Source organism: Cnephaeus nilssonii (genome assembly GCF_951640355.1).
Source record: "Cnephaeus nilssonii genome assembly, chromosome: 11".
NCBI classification, from domain to species: Eukaryota; Metazoa; Chordata; class Mammalia; order Chiroptera; family Vespertilionidae; genus Cnephaeus; species Cnephaeus nilssonii.
In genome coordinates, this window is record NC_137082.1 from 62304319 (window position 1) to 62320824 (window position 16506).

Genomic DNA, 16506 nt, shown 5'->3' on the forward strand with positions numbered 1-16506 from the left:
ACGCCTGCTTTAGACTTTTAAAGTCACATAGGCTTGGAGACAGTGACTGACAGATTTGGGTAATGTGCAAGTAGAAGCAAGCTAGTTGAGAGAGAAGAGGGAGAGAAAAGCAGGCAAGAGATCTTGTGGTCCTAGTAATCAGTTTCCCCTGAATGCAGTCTCTTCTAGTGAGGCCAGTTATACTTCGTTTCCTGTGTCATTGAGATTGCTTATTTATATCTTTACTAGAGGTCCAGTGCATGATTGAATCATGCACGTGTAGGGTCCCCTACACGTTCGCTTTCGATCACGGGGGAGCTGGGTGCCTGTCTGCTGGTGCACCAGGCCTTTCAGAAGCCTCCAGCGTGGCAGAGGCTTCTGAAAGGCCTGGTGCCTGAGCAGACAGGCACCCAGCTCCCACGCTTTTGATGGTCCGCAGTGGGACGTGAGCTCGCTGCCCCAGAGGCCCCTTCTGTGCCGCAGCACAGCCATTGCGCAGACGCTGAGCTTGAGCCGCCGCTGGTGACGCGAGCTCAGCATCCCGCCGGCCCAATCAGCCACCCCGGCCACCCCGAGTCCCGCCCCCCCACGCCTCCTGGCCAATCACGGGCATAGCGAAGGTACGGTCAATTTGCATATTTGTCTATTATTAGGTAGGATAATCTCTTATATATGATTTTATGCTTTATAATAAAATTCCTTGCTTAAACAAATTGAACTTTATTATTTGTGAAGATGTTCAACTTTATGATTGTGACACATAATCTACTTTATAAAAGTAATCTAGACCAGTGTCTTAAATTTTTATAGACGACACATCCATATAGATATCATTTTTGATGACTTATGTGTCATTAATATAACATAGTTTGCTTAGCTGCTTTTTTTCTGGCATTTGGGATGTTCTCTATAACTAGGTTACTAAGAACATTTGGTACTATTTTCAAAACTTAGATTTAAATGAATGAGAAGTTATTTGTATTATAGCTTTTTAAAAAATATTTTTATTGATTTCAGAGAGAGGAAGGGAGAAGGAGAGAGATAGAAACATCAGTGATGAAAGAAAATCATTGATAGGCTGCCTTCTGCATGCCCCCTTCTGGGGATCGAGCCCACAACTCGGGCATGTGCCCTTGACCGGTATTGAACCCAGGACCCTTCTGCCCGAAGCCCGATGCTCTATCCACTGAGCCAAACCAGCTAGGGCAGTATTATAGCTTTTTAAGGACATGATTTGATTCACTTACCAGTTTTAAAAATAGAGATGTCAATTTTAAAAGGGATCTAATAAACAAAATAAACTGATGAACAAAATAGATCCAGAGACATGGAAGTATGCATGGAACAGACTGACGAATCCCAGAGGGAGAGGGAAGAGATTAACTAAAGAATTTATATGCATATATGCATAACCCATGGACACAGACAATAGTCCAGTGAAAGCCTGGGGAGAGGTGCGGGGGTGGGAAGAGAGAAGGGTGGAGGGGGTCAGTAGGGGTAAAGGGGAGGCATACGTAATACTTTCAACAATAACTTGAAAAGATAAGAATCATTAATATGAGAGGGCTTTACTATATGAGTTTGCAATGTAATAATACAAGCCTGCATTTTCACAGCTTTTTATTTTGTACCTATACGTGTCCATATATATTCCTCTGTATGTATTTATGTTTATTTATATTTACATATATATTTATTTTTTAGTATTCGGGTAATCTGACATGAATTGCAGTGACGACCATACATTTAAGAACATCATGGTGTTTTTTGTTTAGTTTATTTTCTCTTTGACAAAATTTTACCTTTATAACTTATATGGGAAGATGAATTGTTTGGTCTTGTTTTCTGAGTTCTGTTCCCACTGCTAAAAACCTATTTAACAGCGTTCTCAGAAGATACATTTTTCAGAAGAATCTTTTTAGTCCCCTCCCCAAGACTTTACCAATAAAAGGTTTTATGAACAAATTAAGCTAATATGTATACAGATTTAAAAGTCCCTTCTGATTATAAAATCAATACTTAATGTTTACCTACCACTGTTAACATTTACTATATTTCTTTTTATGTTTTCTGTGTGTAACTCTGCACATTTATATCCTGTAATTTAAAATTAATATTATTGTGGCCATTTTTTTTCATATTATACTTTGCTTCTAATCCAACAAGAGCTTTAGATCTGTAAATAATGTGAAAAGTGTTTATTTCAAGTTCTTCCAAAATATCAATTTCTCTCTTAATCTCTCCCATCCTATCTAGATTTTAAAAAGTAATCTAAAGTTTGAGATTTTAATGAGTTTGAAAAAAATATTAAAGGTAAATTAAGGTGACTATTTTTTAAATTTGTATTGAAAATATCTTAGGACTTTATTCGATGTAAACTTATAAAATATTTTCTTAGTGTTCTTGTTTTAGGAAATGTTCATTGTTGACCTTTAGGACCAAGGGAAATACAATATCTATTAAAAAAAAATTTTTTTTATATAGTACTGACTTGACTGCAATTTCATGCTTTAATGTTGTGGAAATCTACCTGGAATGCTGATGAATTAGGAAATAAATATAGCTAAGTATTTGCATAAAATACATACAGAATTTAGGAGAGTTCAGGCTCTGGAGTCAGACCTGGTTTGATTTTCTACTTTATTGCTTTGTAATTCTATGACCTTGCACAAGTGTTTTAACTTCTGAATCTGAGTTGGACTCACCTATGAAATGGGGTTGTACATAATAAAAGTATCTTTATCATAGGTTTATTATGAGTGAGTTAAATGTCATAATTCATGCAGTTACTGATACATGGTGAGTGTCCAGTAAAAGCTAGCTATTGTAAAAACTTTTGTTGTTATATTACTTTTAATATTATACTGCTGCTATTCTATTACTGTGAGAATTCTTAGTAGATATTCTGTCTACTTCATATGCATGATTATTTTAAGTTAATGTAACATGACACTATTAAGCAACATAACCCTTATGTAACTGCAAAACTGTTTTAATCAGTGATACAGCTGTTGATTTACTAAAACTTATGGAAACATTGAAGTAGTCATCATCTGCATTGCTACAGTTACATTATTTATATACTAGTATTTGAGCTGAGCATCTAGTCTTACTAGAATTTTTACTTATGCTGTTTTAGTTAAGGTAAGGATGAAGAAACACATAATGTTGGAATAAATGATTTATGAAGACCTAGAGTCATAGCATTTGAAACAAAACATGCGTGCTTCTGATAGTTTTTGTTGTATGTTGTTTAAAAAGAATTAATGTGACTATTCTATCATACTTCCAGAGTATATTCACTCAGCAAATGTGTTAGCAACTGCTATAACTTTAGGCCTGTGTTAATTATTCCAGTTCATTCAGGGATGAATTGAATGCTTCTTCACAAAGGGCTCATAGTTTAGTTGGGTGAGATAAGATGTGCATGAATAATAAAAGAAAGCGAAAAGTGCTATGAGAAGTATAGATTATGTGCCATGTGAAATGTATGGTCAGCCATGTTTCTCTTCAAAGATTCATGCTTTGGTGCATTGCACTTTCTGGTATTAATTATTCAGAGTTCACTAACTCAGTCTGTACCTCATAGCCAAGAACTCAGAAAAACCTTGTCAAGAACTGGAGGATCTGAAATCTTAGCCTGCTACAATTTTGTGGGTGTTGGTAGAAGACATGAACAAGACTCCTGGGTTTAGAGACAAAAGCCATTATTCATGGCCTGTGAGCAGGATGAGCTTCATATTTGTGTTGGTTTCCATTGCCCCCTCAAGTTTCATGGCGGCAACACAAAGGGTTTCAGTTTTCAGTGGTTCTCAACCTTTCTAATGCCGCGACCCTTTAATACAGTTCCTCATGTTGTGGTGACCCCCACCCATAAAATTATTTTCGTTGCTACTTCATAACTGTAATTTTGCTACTGTTAATGAATCGTAATGTAAATATCTGTGTTTTCCGATGGTCTTAGGTGACCCTGCTAGCGGTTCTCAACCTGTAGGACCAAAATTACAGTTATGAAGTAGCAACGAAAATAATTTTATGGTTTGGGGTCACCACAACATGAGGAACTGTATTAAAGGGTCGCGGCATTAGAAAGGTTGAGAACCACCGGTTAGGTGGATGCTACCTTTATAGTGGGTTTTCATCATAGGTGAGAAACCTTGAGTTCAGGGAACCTGAATCTTTCAAAATGGGCGACATGGAAAGCTACCTGACTTTTTTCCATAGGAAGCTTATTTATTATACTGGACAATACACAAACCTACCCTGTCTTCAGGAGGAAGAAATTATTTTCCAAGACTGTTCACTATTTAATACATTCCTAAAAAGATAGTGTGCATAAAAACTGTCAGTGTCTCCACTTGAAAAAAACATGCAGAAATGCTAGGGACCCATAGAGCATTGTCTCTCAACAGGCTTCTGAGTAGCTAGCCTAAATGGATGTCACAGAGTTCATGAATTAAATGTTCTTGTGCATTGCCAGTTTATTCTGAAATGCTGTAAACTGTATACTACTTTTTATTCTGAGTTAAAATTTGATTCTCTTCACAGAAAGCAAATATTGAACTCAGGTTGCTATACCTGCTCAGATTTTTAGGAGTGAGTGTGCTAATGTCTTCATCTTACTTTAGAATGCATAAAAAATAAGATGGATAGATGAGCAGACAGAGATGGATAGATTGTTATATCTCCAAGTAATTAGAACAAAATGTTAATTTTAGAATTAGGTAAATGGATATGATTTTTCACTGTGCAGTTATTTCAGTTTCTCTTTATGAAATTTTTCAAAATGTTGGGGGAAAAGTCAACTGAATTCTTATTCCTCCCAAGTCAATTTTCTTTGCAACTAAACTCAGCTTGGCATTCAAGAAAACTCTAATGCAATTTACATCAAAATATGAATGGATGATAACCATTTAAAAAATTGTTTTCTCAGAGTGGTTTTACTATTAGCTGTAGGTTAATGGGGTTCCTTTTAAGATTGGAAGGCTTGAACAATAAAGGTCCCATTATTTAGTAAAAAGTCATTACTCTGAATACTAGAATTTTAGATATAAAACCTGAATATAAAGGGCATTTTATGCCTGAAATACATTTTTAGGTAAAGGAGACAGGATAGTCCACTTTAGGACCTCCTTTCTGAGTGAGCTACCCTAACTCTTTCCTACCTTTGAAATTTCAGGTTCAATTTTTTTTGTATGGCCAGTCCTTTTTATACAGAGGCCATATTTGTATATGTTATATTTCTGTCTGATAGGATTTGGGACCTGGAATAGGATTTTGGCTTATTGGCAATGACATTTGTAAGTGGAGTGAGGACAGAATACTTAGTGACAGGAAATGTTATAGTCTTTTAAAAAGGGTACTAAAGGAGAGGGCAACCCATGTAATTAAAAGATTGAGTTATTTTGATTGTAGTTCTCTCTCCCTTCATCCCCCGTAAAAGATTGCAAATAGATGTAACTTGAGTTATGTGGAATGTTCTTGTTTTTATGGACTTTTCTTACATATAAACTGAAATTTCATCTCTAACATAGGAAGTATGTGTATCAGGTGGTTCTTGTGATTGGTGACTGGTATATTATTAGATAACTTTAAAATGGATTATTCCAGTAATTAAGCATCTACGTTGGACAAATGACAGGATTTTCTTTCTTTAAAAAAAAAAAAAAGGTTTTGTAACTTTATTTTTTATTTTTATTTTTAAATATATTTTATTGATTTTTTACAGAGATGAAGAGAGAGGGATAGAGAGTTAGAAACATCAATGAGAGAGAAACATCGATCAGCTGCCTTCTGCACACCCCCCACTGGGGATGTGCCCGCAACCAAGGTACATGCCCCTGACCGGAATCGAACCTGGGACCCTTCAGTCCGCAGGCCAACGCTCTATCCACTGAGCCAAACCGGTTTTGGCTGTAACTTTATTTTTATTGTTGATGCTATTATAGATGTCCCTCCTACCTCCATCCAGCCCCAGGCCCCCTTCCCTCTGTCACTTTATTGTATGTGTCTATGGGTTAGCTTTTCTACAAAGAATTACAAGTTTGTTTTGTATAAAGGAAAACTAAGTAAGGAATTAGCAAAAGTAAATGCTCATGTAACCAGTGCTCGGGACAAGAAATAGAACTTGGCCAGCATTCCAGAACTCTCCTTGTACCCTTTCCTAGTTACTACCACCTTTCTCTGTTAAGTTAACCCCTATCTTGGCTATTAGTAACCATTAATTTTTCCTTTTCTTAACATGTTTTTATTGATTTTCAGGAGAGAGGAAGGGAGATGGTGATGGAAACATCAATGATGAGAGAGAAACATCATTGATTGGCTGCCTCCTGCACGCCCCCTACTGGGGATTGAGCCTACAACCTGGGCATGTGCTCTGACCTGGAATCGAACCAGTGACCTCTTGGAGCATGGATCTATGCTTTTAACCACTAAGCCACATCAGCCGAGCTAATTTGTTTTTCTTAATGGTTTAATTACTTAAGCATTGAAGAGGATAAGTTATTCAGTTAGTAAAGATTATTAACACATTGCGGACCAGTCATTTTATTGCTAGCTTTACCCAGAGGCCGGGTAAGTTTCTATTGAACAAGTACAAAAAACATTTTACATAAATGTTAAAGGCATGCTTTAAAATTAAATACCCATTACATTTTGAAGTTATTTATTACATGTTCTTACAAGCTAATATCTTTTTAAAGTATGATACTTTGTAAAACACTGTAATATGAAGTGAGAATTCTCGTGATCCTTCCGCAATGTGTTAATATAATGCAGTGTTTTTAAACACTGTGAGACACAAGGTCCCATTTTAATATTTTATATTTTGTAATGTCCTTTTTACCATCCCAAAATGAAATTCATATAGAAAATTACCTGCCAATGTAACTAATTAAAATTTTAATATAATTCCCTAACTATAACATAAAGGAGAAATAAAAAGAAAATAAAATTTTAAAGAAGTATGTATTTTGTTTTGTAAATGTTTGGGCACATATGTACTAGAAAATCTAATGAAGTAGCCAGATGCTTGTGACCTACTTAAAATAAACTAGAGGCCTGGTGCACAGGATTCGTGCTCTGGTGGGGGGCATGGCCTGCGGGGATCAGCCCGCTGTGGGAGCGCCACTCATCCTGGTCAGCCGAGCGGCGCTCCCACTGTGGGAGCGTGCTGACCACCAGGAGGCAGCTCGTGCATTGAGTGTCTGTCCCCTGGTAGTCAGTGCGCGTCATAGCGACTGTTCGACTGGTCGTCTGGTCGTTCTGCCATTTGGTCGCTGGGCTTTTATTATATAGGATAAGTTTGCATTTAAGAAAAGTAAGGCAAGCTGGCTGGCATGGTTCAGTGGTTGAGCATCCACCTATGAACTAGGAGGTCACAGTTCGATTCCGGTTGGGGCACAGAATTGTGAGCTCGATCCCCAGTGTGGGGTGTGCAGGAGATAGCCGATTAGTGATTCTCACTCATCATTGATGTTTCTATCTCTCTCTCCCTCTCCCTTCCTCAATAAAAATATTTTAAAAAAGACAAGTAAGGCAAGAGTTATATCTGAATAGAGGGCTGACTGCTTTTCTTTAACATTTTTGTAATGGCAAAAATAAGAATATTTATGCGTATGGGTAGAATCGTGAATGTACCACTTACAAATCTCTGCTGAGTGTTACAGATATGTTGTAGTGATGATTCAAATATCATGAGTGACGTTGTAGTTATTAGAATAATTTTTTGTAATGTAAACTTGCGTTTAAACTTTTGGAAGAAAGAGAACATTTTTTTTCCTGTTTTTCACAAGAGGTAAATTTGAAAAAGGCGTTTTTCATCAGTATGAATTTTTAGAGGGGTATTTGAAAATTTGGTGGAATTAGCATATTACTTCATTTTATGGGTCTGCCCTGGCATTGCAGGATGTCTACCATATTGGTCCATTTTCCCCAACAACAGTACCACCTAGCCATAATGTCAGGCAAAAATAACGGACAGGAATAGTATTACTCTGGGACTTAGAATTGTTTCATAGCAAGTAAATTAGGTAGATTTTTTTCTCTGTTTTTGAGTGTTGTTAAAGATAGATTTTTATTAGGTCTTTTTAACCTGCAGCCTTCAGGGGTCCCTTCCACCCCTACTAATCTCCTTATCTCACCCTTATCCCCCAAAATTCAATGTAAAATTGTTGTGAATATTTGTCCTTGTATGTTTTTCTGGGGTCTGCTTATAACTTTGAGATTCTCAGAGGATACTGTGACCCAAAAAAGCAGACCAGATAACGTCTTTCTTCTCAAGATCTCTTAATAGCTATTAAATCTGATTATTCTTCTGCTGATGGTCATCAGTACTTGCTAATTTTCCAGGAAAATGGCTTAGACTCTGAACTGCCTGGTGGCAGCAACACATATTGAGGGGCGTAGTTAGAGGAACATAATGGAGAAAATCTCAAATTCACTTATTAGGTGGGTTTATTCTAGATAATTTTACTGACAAGGCTAACATATCCAGTTAAGAATTTTGTTTTAAATTGATGGAGTTTTTTTCTTTTGACATATTATCTTCATCTTTAGATAGTTTGCATTTTTATGTCTATTACTGAAGCTTTATAAGTCCTGCTGGCAATATAAAGTTTAAGTACTCCAGAATTCACATGTTGATGAAAATTGACATGTTTATTTTCTAAATTAGTTTAAAAATTCTCTTTTACCTTATTTTTGATAATTGATATATTTTTTTTAATTGGGGAGAATTAGAAAACTTGAATTTAAAATTTAAAAAGTTTTACATAATTTTGTTATAAAATTTTGTGAGATGTTTCTTTTGTCATGTTAAAGTCCTAGTTGAAATAGCCCTATAAAATTTTATACAGTTTCAATTATCTGCAGTAGTTTTTGGACTTGGAGAATGTTAAGAAATGGAATCTATATCTTTAAGACTCCTATTTCTATTAGCAGTTTAAAATGTGTCGATAGCCAACCATTTTGTGGATGAATTCATGTGGCAAAATGGACAGATTGGTGTTTTTTTCTTTAACATGCCAATATTTGATAGAGTTGTTAATCAGCTGCTCATAAAAAATTCAAGCAGTTGGGATTAAAGAAGAAAAAAGGGTGCAAAATAATATACAAATTGAATTACTAATTTGACCATATAATTAAGTAAAGCAAACCGAAAGATTGCACTTCATATATATGGGGGTGGAGGGTGGGGAGTAGGTTTACAGTTGAGTGTGGGAAACAGAGTTTATGCTTGCATTATTGATTATTGTACTATTTTCTATATAAACAACTGTAAACCTACTTTTGTTCCACCCTGTATATTGTATACTATATACCTTTCCCCCTAAAAAACATGCTATTTTTACATTAAAATTTTTTCTGTAACTGGTTCTCTGCCTTTATATATTTTCTTCTAATGTTCTCTCATTTCTATCTTCATAATCTCATCCTCATTCCAACTCTTTGTTAGAAAATAATTTATAACTCAAAAACTTTAAATATAGGATAAAATTATTTCCTTTCCTAGGACTTGAAATAAGTAAGTTCCTTTTAAAGACCTTGCATTTGAGATTTATTTCTTTTCCTCTCATTGCGTTAGGCAGATTTGCTTGTTTTAAAAGGCATGCATATTCTTGTTAATTTAATTTTGATTTCGATTCCATGCCCAGGTTGCAGGCTCCATCCCCAGTAGGAGGTGTGCAGGAGACAGTCCATTGATGTTTCTCTCTCACATCATTTCTCTCTTTCTCCCTCTCTCATCCTTTCTCTCTAAAATCAATAAAAACATATCTTTAAAAAATGGTTTAGGATTTATTAATTCAGGCAGAACTAGATCACTTTTTTGGATTCTTTGTTTTGTAATTTTGTGTCGCTTGCGAGTAGAACCAAAGCTTAAAAACTTTGTATCTAGAGTATTGGACACAGTGGTCATAATAAATACTTAACAACTATGTGAGTGAGTGAATGAATCAAACTAATTGAGGTGAAGCAAGAGCACTGTTGTCATTGGATGTAGTGTCTTCAAATGTAGAGATTTTTGTAGTTGGCTCAGTAAAGAATGTTTGAAGATTGGCACCAGTTTGCAGACCATTGGAAAATCCTGTAATGTGGTACTAGCCTACTATCCTATATAATATCCTATATAATAAAAGAGGTAATAAGCAAATTGACCCTCACACCCTCACAAGATGGCTGCTTATGACCAGGCTGGCAGGGGGTTAGTGAGGGATGACCAAATGACTGAACAGCAGACTGCGTGGGGCGACCAGGCCGGCAGGGGGGTTAGTGAGGGATGACCAAACGACGGAACAGCAGGCTGCGTGGGGCGACCAGGCCGGCAGGAGGGTTAGTGAAGGACAACCAAACGATTGAACAGCATGCTGCGTGGGGCGACCAGGCTGTCGGGGGGGGGGGGGGGGCTATGAGGGGCAACCAGGCCGGCAAGGGGGGCAGTTGGGGGTGACCAGGCTGGCGAGGGGGGCATAAGAGACGACCAGGCCGGCAAGGGGGGGCAGTTAGGGGCAACTAGGCTGGCGGGGGGGGCAGTTGGGGGCGAACAGGCTGGTGAGGGGGGCAGTTGGGGGCAGCCAGGCCGGCAGGGGGACAGTTGGGGGTGGTCAGGCCGGCAGAGGGGGGCAGTTGGGGGCAACCAGGTCGGCAGGGGGGGCGGGCAGTTGGGGGCGATTAGGTCGGCAGGGGGGGCAGTTGGGGGCGACCAGGTCGGCGGGGGTGGGGGGGGCAGTAAGGGGTGACCAGGGAGGCAGGCAGGTGAGCGATTAGGAGCCAGTGGTCCAGGATTGTGAGAGGATGTCCGACTGCTGGTTTAGGCCCGATCCCGGGGATTGGGCCTAAACCGGCAGTCAGACATTCCCCAAGGGGCCCCAGATTGGAGAGGGTGCAGCCTGGGCTGAGGGAACTCCTCCTTCCCCCCTCCCCCAGTGCACAAATTCTGTGCACCGGGCCTCTAGTAAGAATACAATTGTGGACTTTATTTTATGAATTGAAACTTTCAGAATACTTCTATTTGACGGAAGTAATAAATGCTCATGTAGAAATTCCACCAAATATGGTAAAGAATGAAGAAGAAAGTAAAATTTGTAAGTCTACCACTTTGTGAGGAAAGTAGTCATTTGGTATATTTATGTACACAGATTTTAATATATATACTTTAAATAAAATTCAGCTTATATACATTTAGTTGTGAATTCTGTATGTGTGGGACAATCCAAATTAATTGTTTTCCCTCCTGTTTTTGATTTTTGAAACTTACAGGCCCCTTCACAGATGTAGTCACTACAAATCTTAAATTGCGAAATCCATCGGATAGAAAAGTATGTTTCAAAGTGAAGACTACAGCACCTCGTCGATACTGTGTGAGGCCCAACAGTGGAATTATTGACCCAGGGTTGACTGTGACTGTTTCAGGTAGCACATCATATCCAGAATTTAAACAATTTTGAATTTTATGATTATTTTTAACTTGGTTTTAATTAATAGGGTTTTATCTGGGGGAAGAAGGAAGTTTTAAAGTTATTCTGACTTTGCTTTTATTTAAATGATGTCCTGTTCTCTTAGTATATATATGCAAACAGTTGCAGAAATTTCTCACCCTTACTTGTGATGGGTGTTATGTGGTCATTTTATAAGCAATTGTCAATTTAAATTTTGTATCTTTAGTTTGTATCTTTATTTCTATAGTTCATTACCATATTCTGTGCCCTTATTATTGTCTTTGAAATACTAATTTGTTTTTGTTATTGATCATTCTTATTCAGATCTCTAGCTATTGTTACATGTTATATGCAACTATCGACGAATTCGAAATCTTTTGCTTAAAATATATAATGCCTCTTTTTGCTAATTGTATCAAATTAAATGAGCATTTCTGCTTTTCATTATAAACAGTGCCCTGCACTTGAAAACTATTTTTATTACTCCCTTTTGTGTTTACTTGTAGTCCAAGGAGTATGCCTGTTCCTTCCATATATGAATTGCTTTCCCTTGCCATGGAGTCTGTGCTGATGCCATAATTAATGCCCTCTATAAAATGTTCCTTTCTTTTCTCAGACTTTCCAAGACAGTACTTTCTAACATAGCTGAGAAATAGGAAGCAAGTATGAGAACCTCTCAGGTCTCACAAGAGACCATTTACTCTTATTTTTAGCAGTGGTTCTCAATGTTCAATGTGTGCCATAACAACACAGAGAGCAGGAACACACATGGACCCTTCAAGATCAGAATCTCTGGGGATATGGCCTAGACATGTACCTTAAAAGTACACACACATGCCTGGTGTTCCTGATAAGTATTCCTAAGACATAATCATTCATTATGTTTTCTGGTTTTCAAGTCCACAATAGCAAGTTATATAAAGAGCGAGAGTCTAGAGCACACACATTAAAGTATTTAGAAGTAGGACCTGACTGCAAAGGCAGTAGAGGACAAACCATAGTCAGCTAAATCCTCCCTTAGTAGCTAGAATCAAAAACTAGAGCAAGGAGGAACTAGAAAAGATGTTTTTTTGTGAGTTTTGTGGTATCGTGGCCTGGGAGAAATGCTTCCATATTTGTTCAGGTCATCAGTTCCTGGGGGAAATGGATGGGAAATAAGATAAAGCAATGACATGCATTCTGGAAGTTGCTGCCTAAATCTTCAAGCCTTTAGTTAAATTGGAAGAAAATTATTTCTACTTGTATTAAAAATAGTATTGGATGCAAACAGTTATATATCTATCCCTAGGAGTCCATAAAACTATTCAGAATGACTTTTTCTTTGAGAGTTCTAGATTGTTGAAGTTTTACTATATTAATGTTTCTTTAAAAATTGTGTACTTCTCAAAGCATTTTCTCTCACATGAACCCCTTGTATTGAACACATGACTTATTAAAAATTCCAGACACACTATTATTTACCCTGAGATCCCTCTCCTCCCATTAGAACTTAGCTCTTCCAATTTTCAGTGTAGTGCTTTTCCATATGAGGAGTTACTCAAACTAAACTTCTTCCAGTAACTTTCCCTGATTGACTGTCTGTACTTACATACTCATCCCCCCCAACACTTTTTATATATACTAGTGTCCCGGTGCATGAAATTTGTGCATGGGGGGGGTGGTGTCCCTCAGCCTGGCCTGCACCCTCTCTAATCTGGGACCCCTTGGGGGATGTCCGACTGCTGTGATCAGGCCTATACTGGCAGTCGGACATCCCTCGCAATCCTGGACCGCTGGCTCCTAACCGTTCACCTGCCTGCCTAATCTCCCCTAACCACTCTGCCTGCCAGCCTGATCACCCCCAACTGCCCGCCGGCCTGATCGCCTCCAACTGCCCCCCCTTGCCAGCCTGCTCGCCCTCAACTGCCCCCTTCTGCTGGCCTGCTCGCTCCTAACCGGCTCTGCCTCAGCCCCGCCTCCATGGCTTTGTCCGGAAGGTCTCCCAGAAGGTCTCCCGGTCTAATTAGCATATTACCCTTTTATTAGTATAGATATTTTAGGATTGTCTTCCTCTTGTTATTTGCAGCCTTAGAGTATATTTGTCATAAAATCAGTCATGTTTAAAGTTATCTTTTTGTCTAGTTCCTAGTGACTAGCCTGTAATGATTGCTCAGTGAAGAGTATTAATGGAAATTTATTGTGCTTTATTTGGATTCTGGCTATTTATCCTGTGCATTTTCTGCTTTGGTCTATAAAATTTTTTTTTTTTAACCATGATGGAAGTTGATGGACCTCTCAGATATAGCTTAGAAATAAGATTTGCTTATATAATTCATATTTCTAATGTTTGCTTAATTGCATTTGTCTTTCTGAAAGTATTGAAATGCATATACTGGTATATCTTAGAAATAATCTAAATATTAGTGGGAGAATAATTTTCCACAGTACTACATATATATTTTATATAATTGCTGATACAGTCATTATTAGGTTCATATTATATAATTTAACATGACTTAGAACCACAAGGAATCTCTAAAAACCCCTCTTTTATAGGCTACTAACAATCATAAATGCTTAGGAAAATGTTGAATATAATTATTTGAATGCTAGAAAAATTCTAGGAATCATGAGACCATCATGAGACCTTGTATACTTTGTTTTCTTAGAATCAGATTTAAACAAATTGATAAACTCCTTGAAAGGGTGTTTATTTAAAATCTATTTTTAGCCCTGGCCGGGTGACTTGGTTGTTGGTTTGATTCCTGGTCAGGGCACATACCTAGGTTGTGGGTTCGATCTCTGGTCGGGGCGAGTATGGGAGGCAACCTATCGATGTTTCTTTCTCACATCTATGTTTCTCTTTTTCTCCCCCCCCCTTTCTCTAAAATCAATAAAAACGTATCCTCTGGTAAGGATTTAAAAAAATCAATTAAAACATTAGTTATATTAGAATACTAATAATACATGGTAGTGAGTTTTTAAGTTACTTAGAATTTCTCCTTTAAATAACCCAGTTGTCTAATTTTAAGAGATATTATCTCTACTAAAATGGGAGCCTAAATTTATAACTAGTTTTAATAGAAAACTTACTAGATTTAATCCAAGCTTGCAGGCATGAAAATACTTAACCTTGGCAAAGTTTTGAAAACTTTCCCAAACATAAGTTTACAGGGACAGTCATAAATTTGATACTTATTTTTTAAATAGCCATTTATTTATTTTGTAGGTTGTTAAAGATTTAGCAAATCAGAAAGGTGTAAAATTTAAAAATAATTGTAAAATATAAAGTTGATTCTGGATCCTAAATGTAAGTAATCTAATGTTTGTTTCTTGAAGCCTTCCTTGTTTTCTTTAAATTTGCACATTAGTGAATCAGGTAATACGAATAAGAAGCAAACAAACGCAGAAGACAATGTAATGTGTCCTTTCTTTTTATTTAGTAATGCTACAACCTTTTGACTATGATCCTAATGAAAAGAGTAAACACAAGTTTATGGTACAGACAATTTTTGCTCCACCAAACATTTCAGATATGGAAGCTGTGGTAAGTATAGAACTTGAGCAGAATTTATTTTGGGGAATGTTGTTTAAACTGTGGGTTTAGTTACTAGTTGAGAAATCTAATTTAAAAACATCTATAAGTCTATTACAGATAATCCTACCTGTAACAATGAAAGAATTTTGAAATAGTGTTTTTTAGAAACAATTTAGAAATGTTCCTAAGAAGAAAGTCCTGTAATCTCTATAGAGATATTAGTGGTGTGATTTCAATGGATGGTGATAGTAGCTCTTCTTAGAATTATTCAGAAATTTCTGTGGCATTGCCAGATAATTATGGCATGGTGGTCAATTCAGAGTGCAATGCAGTATTGCATCTTGGCTGAGCCAAAGACAGCACTCCTGTTCTAAGCAGCTACACTAATCTTTTAGTTGTCCCTTGAGGTGAAACCTACTTGTCACAGTCATATCTCTTCTGTCTCATGTTTGGTTTTATTTGTTTTTAGTGGAAAGAGGCAAAACCTGACGAATTAATGGATTCTAAATTGAGATGTGTTTTTGAAATGCCTAATGAAAATGATAAATTGGTAAGTAAGAAAATCAGAAGCTATTAACAAGCTTTCAGTTCCTTTGAGATTAATTTTCCTTTTGTTTTGACCTTTGTGAGGTATGTAGTAATGGCTATTCCACTTTATAAGAGTCAGTATTTAGTTTAAAAAACAACTTGAAATGCTCTTTTCATTTTAATAATGTTTGTTCAAGAAGAAAAATACTTTTACATTGAAGCTGTATGATGGAGAAGAACCATTTAATTCTACCAAAATTTTTCCACTTACACGATTTAAAGTTCTTTTTAGAATTGAGGCATTTGTATACATAAATATAATTAAGTAACAGATGTAAACCACTTTTTGGCAACTATAAACCAGCAACCTGAGTATAAAACGTTTAGTTTACATGGACAAAGTTTATTCCAAGTTTGGCTATTCCTGAGTATTTTGCTTATTACTGATTTTGGTCAAAATCCATTTGATTTTCTTTTTTTCTTACTGTAAGTTGTTTATTGTTAGATAATTTATAAATATCTTGCTGTCTTTAATCTGACTTTATTCTTTCACATAAGTAATTTTTATGTTGTTTTTTGATTAGTGTGAGGTAAATATAATTTGGGGGACTGAGGGATATATGTGTGTAGTTTAAAAAGTCTGAATGTATAGAATGGTTGTGGTCACCTTTTGTGTTCCCCTTCTGAAATGTAAATTTGAACCTATCTGTGATTGTAGGGGGCTTGAAAGGTAAGTTGGGTTTTTTTTTTGGGGGGGGGAATGACTTAATGTATAAAATAATATGAGTAAATAGAATTGTTTGTCACAATTAGGTTGCAATCTGATATGACTATTGCCTTGATTTGGAGGCTCTTTGCTCTGTTGATAAGTAAACTTGCAGATTAAATACATAGGCTCGATTATTTTGTTACTCTTTTACTTTAGGTGGAAATGAAAAAGTCCCTGAATGTTGATCAAATTATTTATTTTGTTTTAAAATGCCTTTTAAAAGGGATTTTGGGGTATTTACCTGAAACAAAAAACATGAATGCATATATTCTTACTGG

The 16506-nt window shown here is 36.7% G+C and overlaps 1 protein-coding gene across 2 annotated transcripts in view; it reads left to right on the forward strand.

Moving 5' to 3' along the window:
* Window positions 1-16506, forward strand: part of VAPA (VAMP associated protein A) — a 41051-nt gene that overhangs the window by 8658 nt on the left and 15887 nt on the right. For both annotated transcript variants that reach the window (XM_079785241.1, XM_079785242.1), the window contains exons 2-4: window positions 11236-11388; window positions 14837-14940; window positions 15401-15481. In XM_079785241.1, the coding sequence (XP_079641367.1) occupies window positions 11236-11388; window positions 14837-14940; window positions 15401-15481 (338 nt within the window). The remainder of the gene's footprint in view (window positions 1-11235; window positions 11389-14836; window positions 14941-15400; window positions 15482-16506) is intronic.